This window comes from Eptatretus burgeri, chromosome 4 (assembly GCF_056783735.1).
Source record: "Eptatretus burgeri isolate ZD-2024b chromosome 4, Ebu_testis_v1, whole genome shotgun sequence".
Classification (NCBI taxonomy): Eukaryota; Metazoa; Chordata; class Myxini; order Myxiniformes; family Myxinidae; genus Eptatretus; species Eptatretus burgeri.
In genome coordinates, this window is record NC_140964.1 from 104,619,511 (window position 1) to 104,644,036 (window position 24,526).

The 24,526-nt window shown below is 42.6% G+C and overlaps 1 protein-coding gene across 4 annotated transcripts in view; it reads right to left on the reverse strand.

Moving 5' to 3' along the window:
- Positions 1 to 24,526, reverse strand: part of NUDT9 (nudix hydrolase 9) — a 73,859-nt gene that overhangs the window by 12,712 nt on the left and 36,621 nt on the right. For 3 of the 4 annotated variants that reach the window (XM_085879568.1, XM_085879564.1, XM_085879565.1), the window contains 5 exons: positions 15,905 to 16,111; positions 8,649 to 8,756; positions 4,445 to 4,531; positions 574 to 676; positions 124 to 267 (listed from right to left, as the gene is read on the reverse strand). In XM_085879568.1, the coding sequence (XP_085735694.1) occupies positions 124 to 267; positions 574 to 676; positions 4,445 to 4,531; positions 8,649 to 8,756; positions 15,905 to 16,083 (621 nt within the window). In that variant the 5' untranslated portion in view covers positions 16,084 to 16,111. Of the gene's footprint in view, positions 1 to 123; positions 268 to 573; positions 677 to 4,444; positions 4,532 to 8,648; positions 8,757 to 15,904; positions 16,112 to 20,335; positions 20,454 to 24,526 lie in introns of all 4 variants that reach the window. The other variant, XM_085879566.1, reaches the window with a different exon arrangement.

Genomic DNA, 24,526 nt, shown 5'->3' on the forward strand with positions numbered 1-24,526 from the left:
CAGCACAAACAATCACAATGAAAATATTTCCCAGTACAACAATAATGCACAGTACAATGACAATGGTTAAAGGCGAGATTCATAAGTTGACACACATTTACTTTTGGTTTATACCAGCATTACCATTTCTCCGTGCTGGAAAATGGTCGAAATGAGTTCCTGAAGTTTGTGTCGTTCATCTTTGGTCAGACTTAAGCTGTTCATCGCTTCTTCACAAAACTCTCGCTTCACTGTTGCTGCGATTTGCTCCCCAGGGTCTACCATGCCCTGGTCATAGAGGGTAAAATCAGGGATACCTTTATATCATAAGGTGTACAACATCTCAAAACTAATCACAATAATTTAATACTTTGTTTTCTGTAACAAGGCTTAATATCTTAACAGAATACAATGTTTGAAAAAGATATGCAAGTAACTGAGATAGGGTTTTCATATTTGACAACATGTTCATCCCTTCTTTGAAAGGAGCCTGCCCACCCACCCCTCTTCTTACAGCAGCACTACTCACCGTCACCCACTTTTCTCCCCCAGAAAAAAACCCGCTGACCCTTCCCCTGGCAGGAGCTCACTCACCCCTGGAAGAGCCCACTCGCCACAGTCCCTTCTCTGGATGGCTACAAACTGCATCACAGGTTTTCCATCCTTCTTTGCCACTTTACCATCAATCCATTTCCATCTGCAAAAAAGTTAACAGCAGAAATATAATAATGCAAAACAGGTTACCTGAACGATCCTCTACCTCCATTGTTCATAAGTGGTACAGCCAAGAAAAATTCCCTAACCACATAATCACACACAAATTTTTAAAAAAAACAATATGAACTGCATAATTGCAGCTTATGCAGTTGTGCAGCCCACAGTTTGTTTGTTTTTGCATGGGATTAGGTGGCTTGGGCTCCTTCCACAAACCTCATCCCAACTCCCTGACACTCAACCCTTGCCTCCTCTCCTCATTTCCATGATGCGAGCCATGAGGGGTGTGAAGAACCAGTTTCCCCTTGGCTTAATCAGCGAAGGAGCCATTATGGGCAACTTCTGTGATATTCAATGCTGCAAACCCACACTGAATGAGGAGAAGTTGTGACCTCATCAATTGTGCAAATGAACTAAGAAGACTTGTTCTTCATTGTAGCACAAGCACCTTCAAGGCAATTATTTCACCGATAGTAATTCAAATAGAGCAATTCATTCAAATATTTAAAGCAGTAATTTAAATTCATTAAACAGGTCAGTTTTACAAAAAATATAATAAACCAAAAGGTGACCACGTGTGACTTCTTTAAGGTCACACTGAGGTGAACAGAGCCGCTATCCACCAGGAGCGACTCCTTGAGGAATATCTGCCTACGAGAGATTCCGATGAGAATCGTTCTACAAAGTAACCATGAAAAATGTGTTTTCCTCATAACGTCACCAAATGACGTCATAATGTCTCAAGCTTGACATATCTAGAAAGCACTCATCGAGGTGTTCAATTTGAGGTACTACACGATATGGTTCCTAAAACTTGAAAATTTGACCTTGGGGTCAAATATGTTTGACCTTAGGCACTAACCATGAAGGTCAAGGCCAATCGCCACCAAAAATTAATCAGCTGAGCACCAGACCATGAACTATATTCCCATGAAGTTTGAATACGATCCGATCAAAATTACTCAAAAAATAAGGGTTTCGTCGACTCCCCTGATTTGCGACAAAGTGACCTTGACCTTCAGAATTTTATGCGCTGAAAGGGACCTCTATAGGCCTCTGATATGCGAAGTTACAAAAATTTCCAAAGATAACTGTGCTCTGCAGAATTTTTTATACGTGATTACAGACAAACAAACAAAAAAAAAAAACATACAAGCTGACTAACATATCTTGCAAAAACTTCGTTTTGGCAAGATAATAAAAAAACATTGTAAAGGAGAGAGTCACAAAGTCCAATTGGGACAATGAATCAATTTTTACTTGGTCAGAGATTGTGTGTGCGAAGTTTCAGATTTTTTAGGACAAAGGAATCAAGTAAATCTATTTTAGCTGCTCTAATACTTCACCTATTGTATAATGTCATCATTGCAACGTCCTGATTCCACATTGTTATATGAATGTGATGTGCTAAGTTGCAATTTTTTCCGATTGGCGGTTTCAGAGATATGATTACCTGATTTTTCGTTTAATCCACATTTCGTTTAATGCCATACCACATGATCTATGTTTATCATTAAAATATTCTCCATTGGGGGGGGGGGGGTCACTCCTACCCTCCAAATTTTGTATCAATTGGATAAGCGGTTGCTGAGAAAAAAAATGTTGAAGAAATAATCAAGCAAAAAAATAGTCCAACATGGGACGAAGAATAACTAATAATTATCTATCTATAATTACAGCAATCTCTATGTGTGTGTGTCTGTATGTGTGTCTGTCTGTCTGCGACTGCCATTTCTCGATGACAACCGGTCCGATCTGATTGAAACTTGCCAGGAATATTGCTGGGGACCCGCGGATGTGCCTTTTCAAGGTTTGATATTAATCGGACAAGCGGTTCCCAAGTTACGGCCATTTATCTGTCAACCAATGACAATACACGGTGCTATGACATCACGAATGACTTCACAATTAATGTTTATTTATTGATTTATTTTTGCACGGTTGACGTCAATTCTTCTTCTTCTTTGTTTGATATGATGTCACAATCGACGCTGGGGATCTGAGTATGTGCCTTTTCAAGGTTTGATATCGTTCTTCATCCGTTACAGCTGTTTCCCAAGTGTTTCCCAAGGTTTGAAAGCTGTTTTTTCCCAAGGTTTGAATTAATTGTTCAAATTATTAATTAATCCCAAGGTTTGAATTTTCCCAAGGGAAAGAGCTGTTTCCCAAGGTTTGAATTAATTGTTGTGCTTGGTAGACATTTGTGAATACATTTCCAGAAGAGAGGGTGAGAGAGGAGGGGGGAGAGAGGAGGGGGAGAGAGGAGGGGGAGAGAGGAGGGGGGAGAGAGGAGGGGGACAGAGGAGGGGGAGAGAGGAGGGGGGAGAGAGGAGGGGGAGAGAGGAGGGGGAGAGAGGAGGGGGAGAGAGGAGGGGGAGAGAGGAGGGGGGAGAGGAGGGGGGAGAGGAGGGGGAGAGGAGGGGGAGAGGAGGGGGAGAGAGGGGGAAGAGAGGGGGAGAGAGAAGGAGGAGAGAGGGGGAGAGAGGGGGGAGAGAGGGGGAGAGAGGGGGGAGAGAGGGGGAGAGAGGGGGGAGAGAGTGGGGGCGAGAGAGGGGGCGAGAGAGGGGGCGAGAGAGGGGGCGAGAGAGGGGCGAGAGAGGGGAGGAGCGAGAGAGGGGAGGGGGCGAGAGAGGGGAGGGGGCGAGAGAGGGGAGGGAGAGAGGGGAGGGAGAGAGGGGAGGGAGAGAGGGGACGGAGAGAGGGGACGGAGAGAGGGGACGGAGAGAGGGGACGGAGAGAGGGGGGTGAGAGAGAGAGGGGGTGAGAGAGAGAGGGGTGAGAGAGAGGGGGTGTCACAATTCAAGAGAGAGGAGAGAGAAGGGGGTGAGAGTGGGGGTGAGAGAGGGGGGAGAGAGAGGAGGGGCAAGAGAGGGGGGAGAGAGAGGGGGGCGAGAGAGAGGGGGCGTCACAATTCTTCTTCTTCGTTTGATATGACGTCACAATTGACGCTGGGGACCTGAGTATGTTTCCCAGGTGTTTCCCAAGTTATGGCCATTTATGGTACGGTTGGTCCGATCGAATTGAAACAATTCCCCAATCCAGTCGTCGTTTACGAGAGCGAATGAACGAAGCTGCACATACTGGCATGCACCTACGGGCTCGCACCTACGAGCCCGCACCTACGGGCACGCACTAGGACTAAAAATAAACAGAATAGAAACAATAAGGTACCACAGCCTGTAAGGCCAATGGTACCCAAATAATAAATACTCCCCAATTGAGATTGAGTCTGGGGCATGAGATGGATTTGTTTAATCTAGTGTAGCAGAGGCACAATGGGCCGAATGGCCTCCTACTGCACTAAAATTCCTTGTTATTCAATAAATAGGAGTTTGAAAATGACCAAACATGCACACCTAATTGCCATCACTCAGACAATCAATCAACCTAATTCGTACAATTAGCTTAACCTATTCTTATGAAAGGTGGCAACAACTTAAGATAAGGTACAAGCTGTAAGTATGGAACATTTCAGAAGTATCTGCATGAGAAATGCTCATTACTAAAGTGAGTTGTCAGAGAACTCTGCAAATCCAGTATCGCATCTTTAACACTTGATATCTGGATTTCTAACAAGTTCCGAGTTTCAAAGTATTTGTTCATCCAGGCTGTTATCATACATTTGGTACAATTTCAAAGCTCATTTGCTGCAGGTTTAGGTCACATCTGCATTTTCTGCACATGTTGCAACTTTTCACTAAGTTTGCTGCAGTAGTTCATATAGGTCATCGTGGTGTCCATCAACAGCCACCTTGTCACAACGGAATCAGCAGCATGATTTGGACCCCACTTCCCCAGCAAACCACGACCCAGAAGTCCCGTCCTGCCACACGGATTCCTAAAAACAAAGATGAGAAGAAGGGCATTTCAAAATATCTTTATCCCATTCTGAACACTGCAGAGCACATGTTAATATGATGATCAATATTATTTTTATGCTATTATCGTTGTTGTTGTCGTGACTATTTGCTATTAGAAGCGGCCTTGGAAAATTTCCATGATAACGTGGAACGATGGTCAAGCTGCAATCTATAAACCTTAACCTGTCGTTTTTTCCAAGGGGAGAAAAGGCAATAAAGATGGTAACATAGGCTATATTTTTGTAGTCTAGTCTAAAGTAACATAGGCTAAATGACTGAAGATAAAGCAAAGGCCTCTTACGCGTCATGCAATTAAGGGCTCTGAAGCGTCGCTCGTCATACCCCCCCCCCCACCATGAACGAGAGCAGCACTATACAGTAATTATTTATGGAGAAGGCAAAGTAGCTACAACCTTTATCTTTTGACCTTTAGTTCCCACCGCGAAGTTTGGTTGACATTGGATAAGTAACGACCGAATGCATCCACCATAGACATGTACCTCCTCTTCTCCTTCTTCTTCTTCTTGAATGGCCCAAAATGTTCCCATATTCTTATGAGGTTGCCCGGGTAAAGTTTTTGACCCAAGTCTTTCACGAAACTGATCTACGACAAAGTAGTTACGGCAGGAATTTGTCCATAGTACCAGTGATAGCTCACATCCTCTTCAAGAAGGACATCATAGGGTCTTTAACATCCACCAACTAATACCGGCAGACAGGACGCCTAGTTTAACATCAATCTCTGAGATGTCACATACATTGATGAATCACCCTGCCTGTGAAACACTGGGATGATAGTTTATAGCTTGACCAAGATTCAAACTCAGGCGAGACAGCCTAGAGGCAAGTGTGCATACCTCAGCTATCCTGTCAGTCCACAAGACAAACAGACACTAAATTGAGTATTTTAGTATGATGAAACACTGTCCTCATCTTCATCAATTTGATTCATTCTCTAATTTGAGAAGTGTCTGTGTTTGCGTGTTTGTTTGTTTTACTTCTACAAACTCCTGAATCACTGGAAGGAATGCATTGAAAGCTGGTGGTTGTACTCGAGGTGAGCAGTGGTAGGTTTCAGGTGGTTGCAAAAAATATATATTCATAGTCCCAGGGGTTCAGAGTGGGGATGGGGAGAGACCCAAATTATCTCCATATGGATGTCTATGACATTCTCCCACCCACCAGGAGCAGTGCGATTACAAGTCATACAAAATATGTCAATTCTGTGAGAATTAACACGTCAATAATTCTGGTGGGAATTAATGCATCATAAGACAGGTTCTTAACTAATACAGTAAAATATGCAAGATTAATTGACCTCAATGGTAGTTCACATTCTTTTCGTTATCTTGAACTCATGGAAAAGCTTTCCATACATAACCTGAACAACATGACAAGAAGAGAGTGTACCGAGTGTGTCCTCATCTCCAAAACCATAAAAACTAGCAGGCTGAAACTTTGCATGCATACTAAGGGAAATCCAAGGAAGTGTATGACTAGAAATTGGGCGTTTGGGTTCATTAACACACCCCTTTTGAAGATAATTAACAGCCTTATATAATTATATCCTTGATCAGGCAGTACTCGGCTGCCTCGCTGTCTTGGGTCTTAAGGCGTTTCCTGGGTAATCTCTCTGGGGTCTGAAGCCACCATGTTTTGTCACCCGCTCAACCATGCCCTGACTTGGAACAGGCCGCAACGATTTCTCAACTATGAAGTGTTTTTTTCACTTTCCTCACGAATATTATGGAATGCATGTTCATCAGCTAGGAATCGCTTTTGTAAGTACAATAGTTTTCAAATTAGGAGCTGGGGGCAATTTCATGCATTACATGAAACGACTTTCCACGATCTACTGTCATGGACGAATTAAAGTATATAATCGAAATATTGTTTCAGTTTTGAGGATCAGATATTGTTTGGACTAAATAAGTGTCAAAATCCGTTGTGAAATCTAATAATTTAAAGCAATAACAAGGCTTATAACTTAGCTGATAAACCGATTTACTTTATATTAAGCAAGCAAGACTATATTCCCTCCTTCTCCATACATAAACAAGAAAATGTGAAATTTCCAAAGCATTAAACATCTTTTTCTACTGTTTGGAGAATTCTATTGCGTGAACAAAAACATTTAGAAATGTGCCAAAATTAACCAGCTTCATTGAGCTATACGATCAAATGCATTTACTGCAAGACCTTGTGCACTGTCCCCCAAAGAGACTGACTATCCATAGTGTCTGCTGGAACTGTGTCTACATTTTCAGACGTTTTGTGAAGTGCTCTACAGGGAATCAAAGCAAATCTGGTAAAAAACGGAAGTTTTAAAAAAAAGTTAAAAGTTTGTCGGACCCTTAACCAATTTACCAAGTGACATGTGCACAGACAAGCAGGCAACAGCTTAAGCCACTTGCCGAGCACCCATTGTCGAGAGCGGTATTGAGCAACGTCATTCAGAGCGAATCGTTCACCGACTGTGGATGTTTTAGCCGTGCCACGTCATTCAGAGCGAATCGTTCACTCACCATGGATGTTTTAGCCATGCCACGTCATTCAGAGCGAATCGTTCACTCACCATGGATGTTGTTGCCGTGCCCAGTCATTCAGAGCGAATCGTTCACTCACAGTGGATGTTTTTGCCGTTGCCCGTCATTCAGAGCGAATCGTTAAGTCACCGTGGTTGTTTTTGCCGTGCCCCGTCGCCCTGGGCGAGTGGTCCGTGCCCCGTCGCCCTGGGCGAGTTGTTGTGAAATAACACCCGATTTCCAAGCCGTTTGCTGTATTCATGTGTTTTCTAAATTACTGAGCCAAATTTTTTTTTTGCACCAGTCACATGCAGCTGTTTACAAAGATTAATGTCTGTGAACGTATCCCTGAAACGTCTGTATATTGTTTTTCGGTGAAAGCTACTCAAGATTTCTGGGATGTTTACAGAAAGTACTGCAGTTGGTAATCACACTGACTCCAACCTGCCAATTCCAGAAAAAAATTGCTGATATCGGCCAAGCACGTGTGTGTGTGTGTGTGTGTGTGTGTGTGTGTGTGTGTGTGTGTGTGTGTGTGTGTGTGTGTGTGTGTGTGTGTGTGTGTGTTGTTTATAAAGCATAACATGTTCTCTCTGCTAACTCCCCGACCCCCACTCCTCCCTCTCTTTGTCCCATTACTTGCTCTACTCCCTCCCAAGAGTGCAGCACCCTCCTCCCACACCTCTCTTAAAGATGAGCCCGGGCGCTGTTTGTCTCCGGACGCGTCCGGGCACAGTTTTGTCTCCAGACGCGTCCGGGCACAGTTTGTCTCCGGACGTGTCTGGGCGCTGTTTTGTCTCTGGGCGCGTCCAGGCGCCGTTTGTCTCCAGACCGTGTTTATAGTACGACTGGTAGAAAATGGATTTCAGACATTATTTTGTTTCCATCTTCACTGTTATTCTACGCAGAATAATTTTGATGAAACAGTGTGAATCGCCATGAACGCTCCACCGCATGTCTGTCTTTCCTTCCCCCACCCCTCATCGTTCCCCCACCCTCCTCGATCCACCACCCCTCCTCACCTTTCTCCTTTCCCCTCCACCTCTTGACCCTCCCAGCTCTGTCTCCCCCACCCCTCTCTCCCTCTTTTTCCCCCTCCCCTCTTTAGTATTCCCGTCAACGAAGCGACGGGTGGTATTTGCTAGTTTTAAATAAACTACCAAAGAACTTCAGTAGACAATTAACAAGAAAACACAATATGTGAGATTTGAAATGCAAGATTCCAGCATCATAACAGAAAAGTACACGAATCAATGATGCAACTGTAGTCGATAAATGCCTCTATCCCCTCACCCCCACCCCACCCTCCAGCCCCTCACCCCCAACCATAAAAGGACTGCACTTGTGAATCAAACTCAAAAGCAAGCAAAACAAATGGCAAATAAAATCCTCTAAATAGTAATTGATCCGCCATGAATAAAAAAGAACCTGCTATTTCGGGCCTTACCCTTTTTGCTCTGATGAAAGGTAAAGCCCAAAACTTTTATGGAAACCGTTCATTCCATGTTTAACCAATCCCTGGCTGTTACGTCAAATGATTAACTGCTTGCGGTGAACAGGCCTCACTTACCTGGGAATATTTTCAATGACCATGTATTCTCCTGTGTGGCTGCGTCTCTCAACGCTGCCATCCAACTGATTGTACTTTGGTGGCGTTACATTCCAGTTCGCAAAAGTACTGTGGAACATGTAATATTAAGTCAGTGACCCAAACATAACGCATTGCACATAACTTCCTTTTTCCCCCTCACAGTAAAAAACGATTGTCCTTCCCCACTGGATAACAGCTGAGCTGAGTAGAGTAGAACTGAACTATGGGAAGCTGTGTGTTCATTCCGTGCATGGGTCCAAAGTGGGGGGAGTGTTTTTGACCCAATTGGGCAGGTAAACAAATATGTGAGGTCAGATGCTTTCATCATGGTGGTTTCCTTGAGGAATCAGGGGCATAGGAGAGAAGCATTTATCCTTAGACACATCTTATCTGCACAAAAACGTAAAAATGGCAGATAGTAGGTACAAATGGTGCTGTGAGTGAAGAATGCGGAAGCAAAAAAGGCCATCAATCGTAATTGCAAATCGGTGAACTCAATTATGCATTTGAAACCAACAGAAGTACATCCTCAGGTTATTTATGTTGGGTTTCCCCCATGTTACTAGTATTCTGGCACAGCCGAGCCCAAATTCACTGCAGTTGATAAATTTTGGTCACACATTGCTACTCGACAATGCTCGATGGCATCTTCATTGGTTCACGTCTTTATTGCTCCAAGAAAGAGCTGCAAGGAAGATCCAAATAAAAACAGATACAAATATTTACAGTGTCTACATAATAACAGCTTAATGGATTTCTTGCATAGGCATATGTTTAATGTACAGTGAGTCGTTGGCTTACAAACAGGTAGTGTTCCCAAACATCATTCTTAAGTTGGATGTTCCGAAGTTGGAACTCAATTTCCCATAGACTGTGTGAGATATATATATATATATATATATATATATATATATATATATATATATATATATATATATATATATATATATATATATATATACATACATACACATACATGGTCGTTCGGTTCTACAAACCAAGCCAACAAAATCTATTTTACGCATAAAGTGAAATATTGTAAATTTGCAATAACTTGTAGTAAATAATACCCCTCCAATCCCCTCAAATTGTAATAAATATGATTAATAAAACATACTGCAAAATAAAGTACAGTGAACTTCTTGTTTTCTCCTTGATAATTATTCTGATAAAATGATGAAAATCAAACGACCGAACCACCATCCGACCGATTTGGGAGGAACTTTCACCTTTAATCTGAAGATTTCTTGAAGGAGTTCCCACATATGCTGAGCACTTGTTGGCTGCCTTTCCTTCACTCTGCAATCATCCCAAACCATCTCAATTGGGTTTCGGTCGGATGATTGTGGAGGTCAGGTCATCTGAAGCAGCACTCCATCACTCTGCTTCTTGATTAAATAGCCCTTACATAGCCTGGAGGTGTGTTTTGGATCATTGTCCTGTTGAAAAACAAATGATGGTTCCACTAAGCGCAAACCAGATGGGATGGCATATCGCTGAAGAATGCTGTTGTAGCCATGCTGGTTAAGCGTGCTTTGAATTTTAAATAAATCACCGACAGTGTCACCAGCAAAGCACCCCCACACCATCACACCTCCTCCTCCATGCTTCACGGTGGGAACCACACATGCAGAGATCATCCGTTCACCTTCTCTGTGTCTCACAAAGACATGGCGGTTGGAACCAAAAATCTCAAATTTGGACTCATCAGACCAAAGGACAGATTTCCACCGGTCTAATGTCCATTGCTCATGTTTCTTGGCCCAAGCAAGTCTCTTCTTCTTATTGGTCTCCTTCAGTAGTGGTTTCTTTGCAGCAATTCGACCATGAAGGCCTGGTTCACGCAATCTCCTCTGAACAGTTGATGTTGAGATGTGTCTGTTACTTGAACTCTGTGAAGCATTTACTTTGGCTGCAATCTGAGGTGCAGTTAATTGGCGATTTCTGAGGCTGGTAACTCCAATAATATTATCCTCTGCAATAGAGGTAACTCTGGGTCTTTCTTTCCTGTGGCGGTCCTCATGAGAGCGAGTTTCATCATAGCGCTTCATGGTTTTTGCGACTGCACTTGAAGAAACGTTCAAAGTTCTTGAAATTTTCCAGATCGACTGACTTTCATGTCTTAAAGTAATGATGCACTGTCGTTTTTCTTTGCTTAGTTGAGTTGTTCTTGCCATAATATGGACGACGACAGTACAGACAAAATAATGGTCTTTTACCAAATAGGGCTATTTACTGCATTCCAACCCCACCTTGTCACAACACAACTGATTGGTTCAAACGCATTAAGGAAATAAATTCCACAAATTAACTTTTAACAAGGCACATCTGTAAATGGAAAAGCATTCCAGGTGACTACCTCATGAAGCTGGTTGAGAGAATGCCAAGAGTGTGCAAAGCTGTCATCAAGGCAACGGGTGGCTACTTTAAAGAATCTAAAATATAAAATATATTTTGATTAACACTTTTTTGGTTACTACATAATTCCATATGTGTTATTTCATAGTTTTGATGTCATCACTATTATTCTACAATGTAGAAAATTGTAAAAATAAAGAAAAACCCTTGAATGAATAGGTGTCCAAACTTTTGATTGGTACTGTCCATATAATATAATGTATATATAAAACCGATCATGGGCGGAGTAACTCTGGACTCGTTAGTTGGTATTTCAATGTCGAGTCATCATGAAAACCACCCCCCGCCACCACTAGCCCTCAGCTAATTAACACTACATTTCCGCCGGTGCTTTGTGATTCATCTCCACCTATTCATTGTTCATGATGGTTAATTTCCGTTCCATTTCCACCTACTCATTATTCATGATGCTCCATGGTTCCACCAATCAGGTAATCCCATCCTTTCTTTCTCTCAACCAATTAACATTGAGGACATTACATTGTAACGTTACAAGTGAGAGTTTGCTGCTTCTTCTTCATCTGCTTGCGGTTTTATCCTGAGGAGTGCAAGTCGAAAAGCCCTTATAATGTCTATTTTATTGAAATGCATATTTAAATTTTGTTGTACTCATCTAATGTTTATGTCTAATTGTGACATTTGTGAATAAAGTCAGATATGACTCAGAGATGCCAACTTTTGGAAATCAGAATTAGGGAGGATTTGCAACCGACACCAAATAATGTGCGCTAAGCGCACATCTCGAGCGCGGAGCGCTCGACCCTTGCGGCGGAGTCCAGGGCCCGCCTTAGGGCCCTGGAAGCTCTGGGGTTCTAGACGCTCTAGTGCCCTCTGAGCCCTATTTTGGAGCATTTAACATGTTAAGAATTCCCACTTTTTGAACAAAAAAAGGGGAAAATTGTGCACTTTTTAATGTTACATGTATGTTAATATTAGTAAGTTAGGGGACAATCAAAGATTTACAAAAAGCACAAAAGAAGCAATATTTTTCTTACCTTACTGGCTGGTACTACTGCTGCTTGCTTTTTCCATGGCAGCTTTGCTGAGTGACAGCTGTGTGGCTCTTTTAGCCCTTCTGATTATGTCTTTGCTGTATTCTCTCTGGTAGCAAGGGGTGCTATGAGCTAGTTTTTCAATTAAGAGAGCTTCCAGGGTTTTGACACTCAAATTGGGACGAAATTCAGTATGATTCTTCCGTACAAGACTGAGTGCCCGCTCACATGATGCGTTCGAATGAGGAATGACCAAGATTCCCTTCATCACTTTGCTCAAATTAGGATACTTCTTGGCACCAGTGCAGGGATCTGTGAGCTGTGAAATCCGATGCCACTGCTCATCCACTCTCACTGTCTCAGTAGCAATTGTAGCTATGGAGGCATCTGCCTGGTAGTGAGCGAATTCACTCTCAAGACTGTCTATGTCACTATCACCGCCACTGAACAGACAGGGGAATTTCTTGATGAAAAACTCCACACAGTCAAACCCCACTTCTTGGTGTAGCTTAACATCCAGCACCTGAGCATGCTTGGCTAATTCATCATCTAGCGGCCAGGTTTTGAAGATGTAATTGCAGGCTTTCACATTATATGAGCGAACTGCACTGAAGAAACCTTGGATGTCTGACTCACTCAGAGTGAAGATGGATTTCTTGAGACTCCTTTGTTCCCTTATATACAGTTTGGCATCGTTCCCAATCATGAGGTCCTCATCATTCTTCTGATGATTTCTGTCAGAGAAGGGTACATTTACCAGAGCAACCGATGACACCGATGGTTTCAAAAACCGTACGAAGATATCTTTCAGAAGACCATTCAATTCTCCGTGCAGGAGATGAATACAGGGTTCGTCTCTTTGGAGCAGAAGATTCCCCTTCTCAAAAAGCTTGTTAGCATATCGAAGGAAGAAACAATAGAGTTTTGTTTGTGGAGACAAGAACATCCTGTTGACACGTTTTTCTCTAGATTCCTGCACAGTGTTTGAGGAAGATGCGCTTTTAGTTGTAGAACTCGTAGTACACTTAGCCGCAGGGCGATCACACTTGCGTTTACTGCCAGCAGAAGAGGTCAGACTCGTAGTACCAGATCCAATTTTACGTTTGAGGAGAGAGCTTGAGGTAGGTGCAGCCAAGGAAGAAGACCTCTGATTCGAAGGTTTTGCTGAGCTTCTATCAAGTGATTTGGCAAAAGCAGAACTTAACTTGGGTCCTTCTTTGCCTGTAGATGGGACTATCACAGTCTTTCTCGACTCTGAAGGGATCTGCTTTGTAGATGAACGTGATGAAGGGCCGGTGATGCTACCTGCTCTCAGCATTGCTTTTGGTGCTGTCCCTGCTGTCTTCTTCGCAGCAGATACTGCAGTGGTAGTGGTGAATGCTGCTCCACTAGTGCTTGATCCTGCAGTGCCAGTACTGGCAGTAGATACAGTGCCGTCCTTCTTGCTCGTTGTTAGAGTCTTGGCTACAGTTGGTTGCATTTTTCTTCGTACTTCTTCTTTGAAGAAGAGGCGAAGTGGCTCCCACTGTTCAATCAGCCTGTCTAGGCACTGACCAAGGGACAGCCACCTTGTTGCGACATGCTTCAGAATCTTGTGTGTCGGGGCATCACAGAGTTCTTGCAGTGCTTTCACTCCTTTGACGCGTTTACTACTTTTGTCCAAGTAGTAGTAAATATCGATGAGAAAGTCATCTAATTCAATGGGTAAGGCCTGAGCCGCCTTCTTGGCCGTATTGTGCATCATATGGCAAGGGCATCCCATGATGTAGCACTCTGGATTTTGTTTGTGGATATAAGCAGCGACTCCTTTGTGCTTGCCCACCATGACAGAGGCATTATCAGCACAAAAGGAAACACAATTTCCCCACGGAATTTTCCTGTCACTGAACTCATGATCAAGCAGTTTGAAAATGTTTTCTCCAGTGGAATCTTGTTTGCACACAGGCAAACTTAGCAAACCTTGCTTCACAATCCCAGCACTGTTGTCATAGTACGAAATCAGGACAGGATATAGCTGGGCCTCACCACTGTCATTGCTACCGTCTGTAGCTAGGCTAAATGGAGCTAGTCTAGCAATATCGGCAATAGATGAAGCAGTAACATTTGACAACTCACCAATTATTGCTGAAGTTTTTGTTCTTGCACATCCATACTTTGAAGCAACTTTTGAATCTGGAAACATCTTTTGAAATAGAGGTCCAGCATGATCTGAGACTGATATGGGCAAGTTATGTTCCACAATAAATCCACTAAAGAGAAGTTCCGCTCGGGTAACATCCTCTTCCTCGCTTGTCCCTTGTTTGGTGAAATAATTCAGAAGTGTACCGGTACTCGTGCTCGAAGATCTCTCCTTTACAATGTCTGTGTGCCGTTTGCTTCCAACGTGCTTCTGAATATCATCGCGACCTCCGTGCTCAACTGAAATATCAACGCTGCATACTGTACAATACGCATGATGAATTCCTCTTTCAGACTTTCGAATACACGGGTATTGGAGACTGTATTCGGTCTTGTACTTCTGAGACCATTTCTTGGTCTTCGTAAGCTTCTTTTCTGCCATTTCGTAATCAACATCGAGGGCTTGAAGCATCGGTAACTTCGAAGTCGATGTTCCACAGCTGCAGCGCGACTCGGAGAACTCTAGCGGCTGTTAAACACCGCACGGTGGTCGCGACCGCTGGGCTGGTACGGGGCCCAGCTGCATGCAGTGAGCGTATCGCATGCATATACACTGTGCATACATACCGCATGCACTGTATTGCACACATACCGCATGCACTAAATCTCAGTGCATGATCGCATAAGCAAGATCCAGACCCAATGTTTCGCTGCTCCTCATTTGAATTTGCAATTTTTTACGTACAATTTGGTAGCAGCGAACGTTATGGAGTTACCACATGCTATACGTAGCAGACAATGCTTTTCATTCAATTCTCATACTAGTACATTCTGATTAGTGAACAGTGCAAAAATATCAAAATTTCGGGAGGATAAGGATAGTGATCGTAAGGGCGGGAGTTTGGGTGAATTTTCGGAAGCCTCCCGATGAAATCGGGAGGGTTGGCATCTGTGTATGACTCTCTTCAGACATTTAAAATAACGCCTTTGATGTATACCTTCACGAATAATAAATCCCAAGCAATCCCATGTTGTGTAAAATGGGATAAACAAATGAATAAATGAAACACAAGACACCATCTTGCTCGCTCTGTTCCATCGAACAAGAATGGTGAGAGGAAAGAAGAACGAGGTGACCTGCTTGTCCTTCATTCCAGAACTCCACACACCGAGGACGCTCATCTTCTCTATTTTTGACATGATGTTGCCTTGAGTGCTTAACTTCACGCATAGACAAAGCATGGTCAAACAGATTGCCAAATTTGACATCAAAAACAGTTTTGAGCCTTCAGTCGTTGGTTGGTTGTAATCATGTTTTTGCTTAACGATCTTCCATTTAAACTACATCTTGAAGAATATGCATTACATATCATATTACCTGCTATATTTTATAGCGCTGCATTTAATATGGGCATATCATTTGAGAGAGACAATGCTAAATGCAGCCAATGTACCAACAACATATGGGTTCAAGGTGTGATTTACCAACTGCGCATGTGCAGCAGTTATGATAAATAATTTCCATTATCGTTATCATGATAACAACTGGAAAGCATAATCGTCCCATCATGATTATCGCCCAGGCCAAGTATTAACAATATTGGGGCTCTATGGGTAGATTTGAGAATGTAAAACCGTGACCAAGCAACTTGGATGCATTGTCAGAAATAATGCAGGAGTCGGCATTGTCGGTAGTTCACAACTAACCTGTAATCAGGATCTGCCCAAGCAGGCATCTGCAGAACCACAGGTGTCGTGTAACTTGGCGGACAGTACTCGGGAAACGGCACAGACCAAGCCACCTTATCATCGGGCACAGGCTGGCGTGAAATAGATGTGCCAGGGTACAGCTTTCCTCGTGCCTTCACGTGCGAGACTAGTGGCATGGTCAACAGAAGGTGGCGAACCTGCAACCTTCTCAACACATTCAAACAATGGCCACCAGGTATCACTACTAAAATGATATAAGTAACTTTCTTTATTCACATTATTGTGATGCTTCATGAAATGACAATATTTCTGAGTCAGTCATTGCATGTTTTTATATATGTATACATATATATCTTGTGCGCCTGTGAATGTATAATTGATATGTCAAATTTGACCTCATTTGACCCTTTAGAACTTGAACATGACCTTCAAAGTCAAAATCAGAAATGGCATCGACCCACATAATGTTTGACATCTCATGCCCTATCAAACTACCATGGATCCCCTCTAGAAAAAGTGAGGACACCTTTTTCTTGTTTATAGAGTACTTTTTGAATGTTGGCAGGTCTACTGCCATCACCATTTCTACCATCAAATCAAATAACCACAACAGAAGTTTCAAAATTTGTAGTATTGCACAGCATGTTTATTGATAATAAATTTACCTGACAAATGTGACTTGTATCACTATTTCAAAGGTAGTAGTAAGATATTTAAAATGAAATGACAAAAAAACCTTCAAAAATTATACTGGCTTCACGAATCAAACTTTTATAACGTTTTAGAATTTAATGAAGGAAGTTACCTTTCCTCAGCAAAATAATCTTCCTGGGATGTTCGGGTTATACAGGTATCGAGTTTTGATTGAAATGATGTCGGATTCCGTTTCTGATGAAGTAATTTTTAACATTCAGATAATTCCAGCTGGGTTGGTTATTTTGTATATGGAGATTTATTCTCATGGAGGAACTGAACAAGAAAGAGCTGCAGGTTCACAGAATGGCAGAGCATCAAAAGGGAAGGAGGATGAAATTGCTCTAATTATTGGAAGCGGCATATATTGACTTTAGACTAATTTTGATCATGTAGAAACACAAAATTCACCATCCCAGTCATTTTGTGTTTTAAACAAATAACCAATGAACAATAAATCCACTCCATGTGCCATTTGAATACCTTCGATTAAAGCACTCACATCCACATCCGTGAACCATTGAAGGAAATATTTACAAAACAACCGTCACATAAAAATACTAGAATGACACTCGGTAGAGCACATACCTCCACCAGACTGAACATATTACGTTTTGTATCTCTCTGATAGAGGCCAGATCTGCACCCGGACGTTGACCAAAATGTAATCAGCTTGTTCTCGTCACCTACCTAACTCAACCACCAAGTTTTGTCATAATCTGTTCACATTTTGAAACATCATGATATACGTACTCTATATCGTTTTTTGCCCTATCTATGAATGGTGAAGAATGACTTGGAAATTTTTTTTTTTGATTCTCGTATCTGGATCTTGACCAAAATTGAATCAATTCATCCTTGTCACACTCAAACTGTCCACCAAGCTACGTCTGAATCTGTCTGTAATATTTTTTGAGATATCCTGCTCGCAGACAGACAAACAGGGGTGAAAATATAACCTCTGTCCACCTTCGGTGGTGGAGGTAAATATAAACCTTCAGTGGCGACACAACAACAAAAAATATATTCATGTCATCGGACACAGGCTGCCGTGAAAGGGATGTGCAATGGTAAAGCTCACACTCACATTATGGCGATTGAGGCCTATAACTCTGAGATACACCATTAAAAATGAAGACTCTTTGACAAAAGTTCCTGGATCTAGTTTACATTCTTTGGTGGTGCAATCACAGACATTGGAGGCAACCTTTGTGAAGTTTTCGTACATTCAATCTACACTAGCAAATTGCCTGTGCCCACATGGGATTCTAAATGTGGTAGGGATGGAGAAGCAAAAATGCAAATGGTGTCTTCTGTCATCAAGCCGGCAAGCTGGGAGCAACAATTCACATTTATTGCCACACCTGATGCAATTTAAATGGTCGAATGGCAATGAGGTGCTCCATTTGAAAATCCATCCATCCATTGGGACCATACTTTGGGCAGGGCGTTGGTGCTGCATAAGCAGTCTCCTTGGCTATTGGGTACAATCCTGGACGGGTCACCACTCCAACACAGGATACCAGCAATATGGCACTCATTTTGCCAACCTGGGAAGGATGACAGGCTGAGTCAACCCCACCTGGTATTAATTCAACAGCTGAGGGGGATTTGAACTCAGGATCCTTGGGAACCAAGCCCACCACCCAAACCATTAAGCCAACACCAGGCGTATTTGAAAATGTTTGTTCAATATATGTATCTTTTTGATGCCTGGGGTCCACAATGAAGAAATTGGATAGGTGCCAAATGCAAATTAAGAGGATACATATATAAAACTGAAAAACATTGTGGGTGAAGCCTTGGTGAAGCCCATCAAGGTGAAGTCTCCTTCAACCCACGTGAGTATGTCGCATTATTAATTACGCATTATTGGGCCTCGACTACGTCTACTAATAATGTCCTCTTTGAAAGTGAGTTAGACCATGAGGACATCAAATAATTACGTACTATTGGAGCGTACCCTTTATACCTTTTAGACTCACTTTGACCACTTGACATTTGAAAATGCTTTCGACCTTTAGACCACAAAGAACTTTATACAAAAATGTAAAAATAAAAAACCCCATGCAGGCAGAATTGTTATAGTAATTGAATGAGCCCAATTAGGAAAATAGGGCCAATACCCTTGGGCACGAACCTGGTAGAACAAGGATAGTGAGGAGGAAGTTAACATGCAACAGAATCAGCAAAATGTACCAATGAATCAATGTTACAGCAAATCGCTATTTTGGGGGGCAACCCCCCCCCCTGGTACTTTTATGTCATGAACAAACTTTAGTACATCACAGGTGATGAAGGTGGTGGTCAAGTTTCATTGGAATTGTGTGTGTCGTTTTGGAGAAGAAAGCAAATACATATTTTAGGGGCAACCCCCCCTCCCCCACCCCCCCCCTGTACAACCTCCTTAGACCCCAATTTTTTTAATGTCATGAACATTCTGTGGTACATCACGGATGATGTAGGCTGAAGTCAGGTTTCATCAGAATCGTGTGTGTAGTTTCAGAGAAGAAGCTGCAAGTATTTGTGGATGGACGGACAACATGCCATCCTGTAAGTTCCCTGGAACTACGTTCCAGGTGAGCTAAAAATAGGACAGTTCATCCTGAAGCTCACCTACATCAGGAGAAAAAGTCACTCATACCCCCTGCAGACACCCTCAGCACCAGATTTTTAAAATGCCGTCAACAAACTTCGGTACATCACGGGTGATGAAGGTTGAGGTCAAGTTTCATCAAAATTGTGTGTAGTTTTAGAGAAGATAGCAAATACCTACTTTGGGGGGGGGGGGCTCAAACCCCCGCAGAACTACTTCAGCCCTGATTTTTCGTATGCCGTGAACAAAATTTGGTACATCACGGGTGATGAAGGTTGAAGTCAAGTTTCAGCGAAATTGTGTGTGTAGTTTTGGAGAAGAGAGCAAATACCTATCGTTGGGGGGAATCTCCTCTCTCCCCCCCTCCCCCGTAGACCACTTTTATGAGCGCAGATTTTGATGCAGTCGATAAACTTTATACCTGGGGTTGGCTTAATGGTTAGGGTGGTGGTTTTGGAATCCTAAAGTCCTGAGTTCAAATACCAGGTGGGGTTGACTGAGCCTGTCTTAATTCCGAGGTCGGCAAAATGAGAACCAGCTTGCTGGGATGATTGAGCCATTCGAGTATTCTGCGTCGGAGTGGCGACCTGTCAAGGATTTTGACCAACTGCCCAGGAGACTGCTTTGGCTGCACCAAAGCTCTGTACAGAGTATGGTCTCAATGGATGGATGGATAAACTTTGGTGCATTACAGGTGATGAAGGTTGTGGTCGTTACATCAAAATTGTATGTGTAGTTTTGGAGAAGAGAGCAAATACCTATCTTGGGGGGAGGGGGGGGTCAAACCTTCCTCCAACCCACCCACCCTCGTAGACCTTAATGAGCATAGATTTTGATGCAGTTGATACACTTTGGTATATTACAGGTGTTGAAGGTTGTGGTCAAGTTTCACTGAGATCGTGTGTGCAGTTTCGGAAAAGACACCTATTTTGGAGAGTCAAAAAAACCCGTATACCCCATTAACGAGCGCAAATTTTGAATGAGTCAATACACCTTCGTTAGGCATCAGATTTGAAGCTTATGGCCAAGTTTAATCAAAGTCGTGTGTTTGGTTCAAGCGATAATGACTGAAATGTTTACGGACTGACTGACTAACTAACTCACTCACTTCTGGATACTGCTCGATCGCACAAGCTCACCTGACTAAATTCCAGGTGAGCTAAAAATGATTGACAGAAGTCCATCAAGGCACAAGGCAGGTTCTCCCCCATGTAAAGTCAAGTCAATCAAGTTACGGCAGAAGTAAGTTAATCTCCCCTGTGTAGTATTCATGATGAGGTGGGGATTGGGGGGGGGGGGTGGCAGAGAGAGGAGGGAGAGGGAAAAATCAAGATCTTGAATTCACATTTTACATAATGTGGAATTCCACATATCAAAATGTATTTCACATGTGCATGGACATGTATTCACATATTAGATGAAGGAAATAAATTGGATGGATTACATAATTTCTGGATCTGACGAAAAGCTACTGGTGTACTAAAGGGGGTGCGGGGAGGGCGATCCGCCCTGGCTGCAGCCAATTTGGGGGAGGGGGGAGGTGGGTGCCATTGGAAGAGTTGAAATACCAGTAAAATGACAACAATGGTATTAATTGCAAATGACATTATAATATATTTATGTACCGAATAATAGAGACAGTAATTGTAACTAAAACCATCATCGAACATAGAACCGAAGATAAACACGGAGCAGGAACACAGCATTACATTCCAGGGTGGGAGGTGGTGAAAATGGTAGTTCATGGGAGGAGGGAGGAGGAGGCGAAGCTGTTGATGTGCTTGGCATGGATTCGTTGGTGGATGAATCAGATGTTGATGGCTTGAAGTAGCTGCTGAGAGCAGACTGTTGACAGTACTTTTTTTTATTTCTCCTCAAGAGTCCTCATTTTAAGCACAATCGCAGTGGACAATATAAAGCACGATCCCAGACATGTTTTTTTGTCATCAGCTTTCTCCACCAATTAGAAGCATGCTTTCATCAGTTATCAGGGCATTTTTGCATTGTAGGAAAGGTCATGATTCGTTCTTTGGGTTGACGTCTTGTTAAACTCATTTGCATACATGTCTGGGCCATGATGGTAGCTCGACATGCATTATGGGTTAACCCTTTCATTCTGAAAAATTAATTACATTACTGTACTGTAGTCGCATGCCTTCTGAAAAGTTAATCTCCTCCATTAAATAGTTCATGGGCAGGAAAAACTTCGCCACGGAAATGACGTCGTGTCATCACCAGGCATTCCCTGACACTGGATTTTCTGTCACCTTTTTAAAAATTATTACTGGTGATGTTTTCTCTGTGGTTGAAGATGTGTTTTTGTTATATCAATGGCAAGCAGTATTACCTATTTGCTGAATTTTTAATGTCCTGCATTTTTCTTATTTCCAATTTACTTACTGCAGGTACAGAACTGGAATCCACTTGAAATTTTACTTGCAAACATGATATATATATATATATATATATATATATATATATATATATATATATATATATATATATATATATATATATATATATATATGTTTTCTGTGTATTTAATTTCTAAAATTATTCATTTCAGTGAGGGGGGGGGAGGAAGGGGGGTAGTGTCAAAGGAAGGGTCCATCCCAGGTGCCAAATACTCTAGGTATGCCCCTGCAAAAAGCCAATACCAATTTTGTAAAACTCTACATGCAGCATCTCACTCGAGATGTCCAAATATCATACATGTCTATGCCCATGGATGCCGAACTAGTATCTATATGTATCATCTCCACCAGTCAGTCGGTCTGTCTGTCTGTCCATCCATCCGTTTGGGGTCGGGATTGTCACTTCAGAGAGGGGCTTCCACCATTCAGGAAGGGACTTCGAAATCAAATTGCTGCCATTTTGTTCGGTCCGTTTTGCCACTTTTGCAACCGGCTCACACTTTCTTACACTCTCACGGCTTTATCTTAACTCCAATTCGATACCTCATTTCATTTTTTTTGTCGTTGCTAAGATGGTGTAATTTTTGGTTGCAAAAAACACAGGAAGAAAATTAACGTTTTTAAGACAAAAATGCATAAAGTGAAATTAAGGCCTGTAATATAAAGTCCATTCAGACTCCCTCACAGCTTTACCTTAACTCCAATTCACCTTCTGACTTCATTTTTTGTAGTCGCAATGATTGTTGAAGTTTCGATTGTAGAAAAAGTTGAGAAAAATCAGACAAATATTGGCGTTTGTACACAAAAATGCATTCTAATAGCCGATTTGAATGCATCAGGTCGCGATGTTGCGATCGCATCAAACATGATGTTGGGAGGGGGGAGAGTGGGTAGTGGAGTAGAAGAACGAGGGTAGGGTTCCCTACTCGGGAATTAGTTGTGACGCCATTTTGAACGTATCTGGTCGGACGCGATGTAGGGAGAGGGAGAAAGGGGGAATTAGTGAGGATGGGGAGGAGAGAGGGGAGGAGAGAGGGGGAGGAGAGAGGGGGAGGAGAGGAGGGAGAGGAAGTAGAAGAGCAAGGATAGTGCGAGTAGTGAGAGGAGAGAGGCAGAGGAGGGAGGGGGTGTGGAAGAGCGAGGGTAGGGTTCCCTGCTCAGGAATGAGTTACGATGCCATTTTGAATGTATCTGGTTGGACGTGACGTGGGGAGGGGCAGGGGGAGGAGAGCAGGGAGGGAAAGTAGAAGAGTGAGGGTAGGGGGAGTAGTGAGAGGAGAGGGGAGAGGAGGGAGGGAGAGTAGAAGAGCGAGGGAAGGGTTCCCTGCTCGGGAATTAGTTACGACATCGTTTTGAATGTATCTGGTCGGACGAGATATGGGGAGGAGGAAAGAGAGAGTAGTGGGGTAAAAGAGAAGAGAGGGGGAGGAGAGGAGGGAGGGGAAGTGGAAGAGCGAGGGTAAGGGGAGTAGTGAGGAGATAGAGGAGAGAGGGGGAGAAGAAGAGTGAGGGTGGGGTGGTGGGAAAACTGAAGTTTGGCATCAAACTGTCATCTAAGTATATTTTTCATGTTCCCAGGGTATGTTTGTGTGTGTGTGTGTGTGTGTGTGTGTGTGTGTGTGTGTGTGTGTGTGTGTGTGTGTGTGTGTGTGTGTGTGTGTGTGTGTGTGTGTGTGTGTGAGTGTGTGTGTGTGTGTGTGTGTGTGTGTATATAGTTTATTTCAGGTGAGTAATAACTATTTTCCAACTATATAATTAAACAATACTTCGAAAAACTTTGTATGTAATAAATTTATTATGTGTACTAACAATGGAATCCAATATTTATTAATAATGTTTGGTTTTAAAGAATTTTTAATTTGTAAAGTGGTGTATTCGATGCAAGTCAGTCAAGGCAGGTTCCCTCCCTCTTAAGTCAAGTCAATGAAGTCAAGGCAGAAGTCAGTCACTCCACACCCTCTCCCACACCCCTTACCCCACGAACATCCCTCCTCTCCCCGATGCACGATCCTCTCCACCTCCACTCTGTCATGAGTGAAGCAACAGATATGAAGGGGAGCGGTCCAAATGTCATGCATGTCAATGTCCATGGGTTTCCCACGGGTGCCCCACTAGTATATATTAGGCTAATGATGTCTGTCTGTCTGTCTGTCTGTCTGTCTGTCTGTCTGTCTGTCTGTCTGTCTGTCTGTCTGTCTGTCTGTCTGTCTGTCTGTCTGTCTGTCTGTGCTACCCTGAAACACAGAAATGCTCCTCATTGAGAAAAAAAATCCAGCAAAAGGGAAAATTACAATTTTTTTCAAATCAGACCAAAAATTGAACGGTAGTGTATAAGGCAACAGACCGCTGCTTCAATCGCTCCCAATATTTTTTTATTTTTATTTACTCTTCAGAAATATGCCGTGATATGTTTGGTGTTAAGGAATATGATGATTTTAGAATTTCAGAATACTCTATGGCCTATGCAGTATATTTGATCAGCTAATGCTGTCTGTCTGTCTGTCTGTCTGTCCACCCCATGAAACATGGAAAGGCTCCTCGGAGACAACAAATTACGTAAAAGTTGTTTCAAATTCATCCACAGCTACGGGAAAATTATAATACTGCCTCAATTCAGCTCTTTCAGCCAGCGCAAGAATAAATGGTTTCCTTTTATTTTTACATTGTATTTTGACCATGGGCTCCCAACTTGTACATCATAAATTTACACCAAAATAAATATGAATTATTTTCCTAAACTAACCAAAGTCGGAATGAAATTTACAATGATACCCAGTGATGGAAGGCCATAGGGTGATGAAATCACAAATCGATGTTGCCATTTGTTGTAACGTCTGGTTCCAGTTTTATACGTTTACCTCCCCCACCAAAGGTGGAAGGAGGTTATGTTTTTCACCCTCGTCTGTCTGTTTGTTA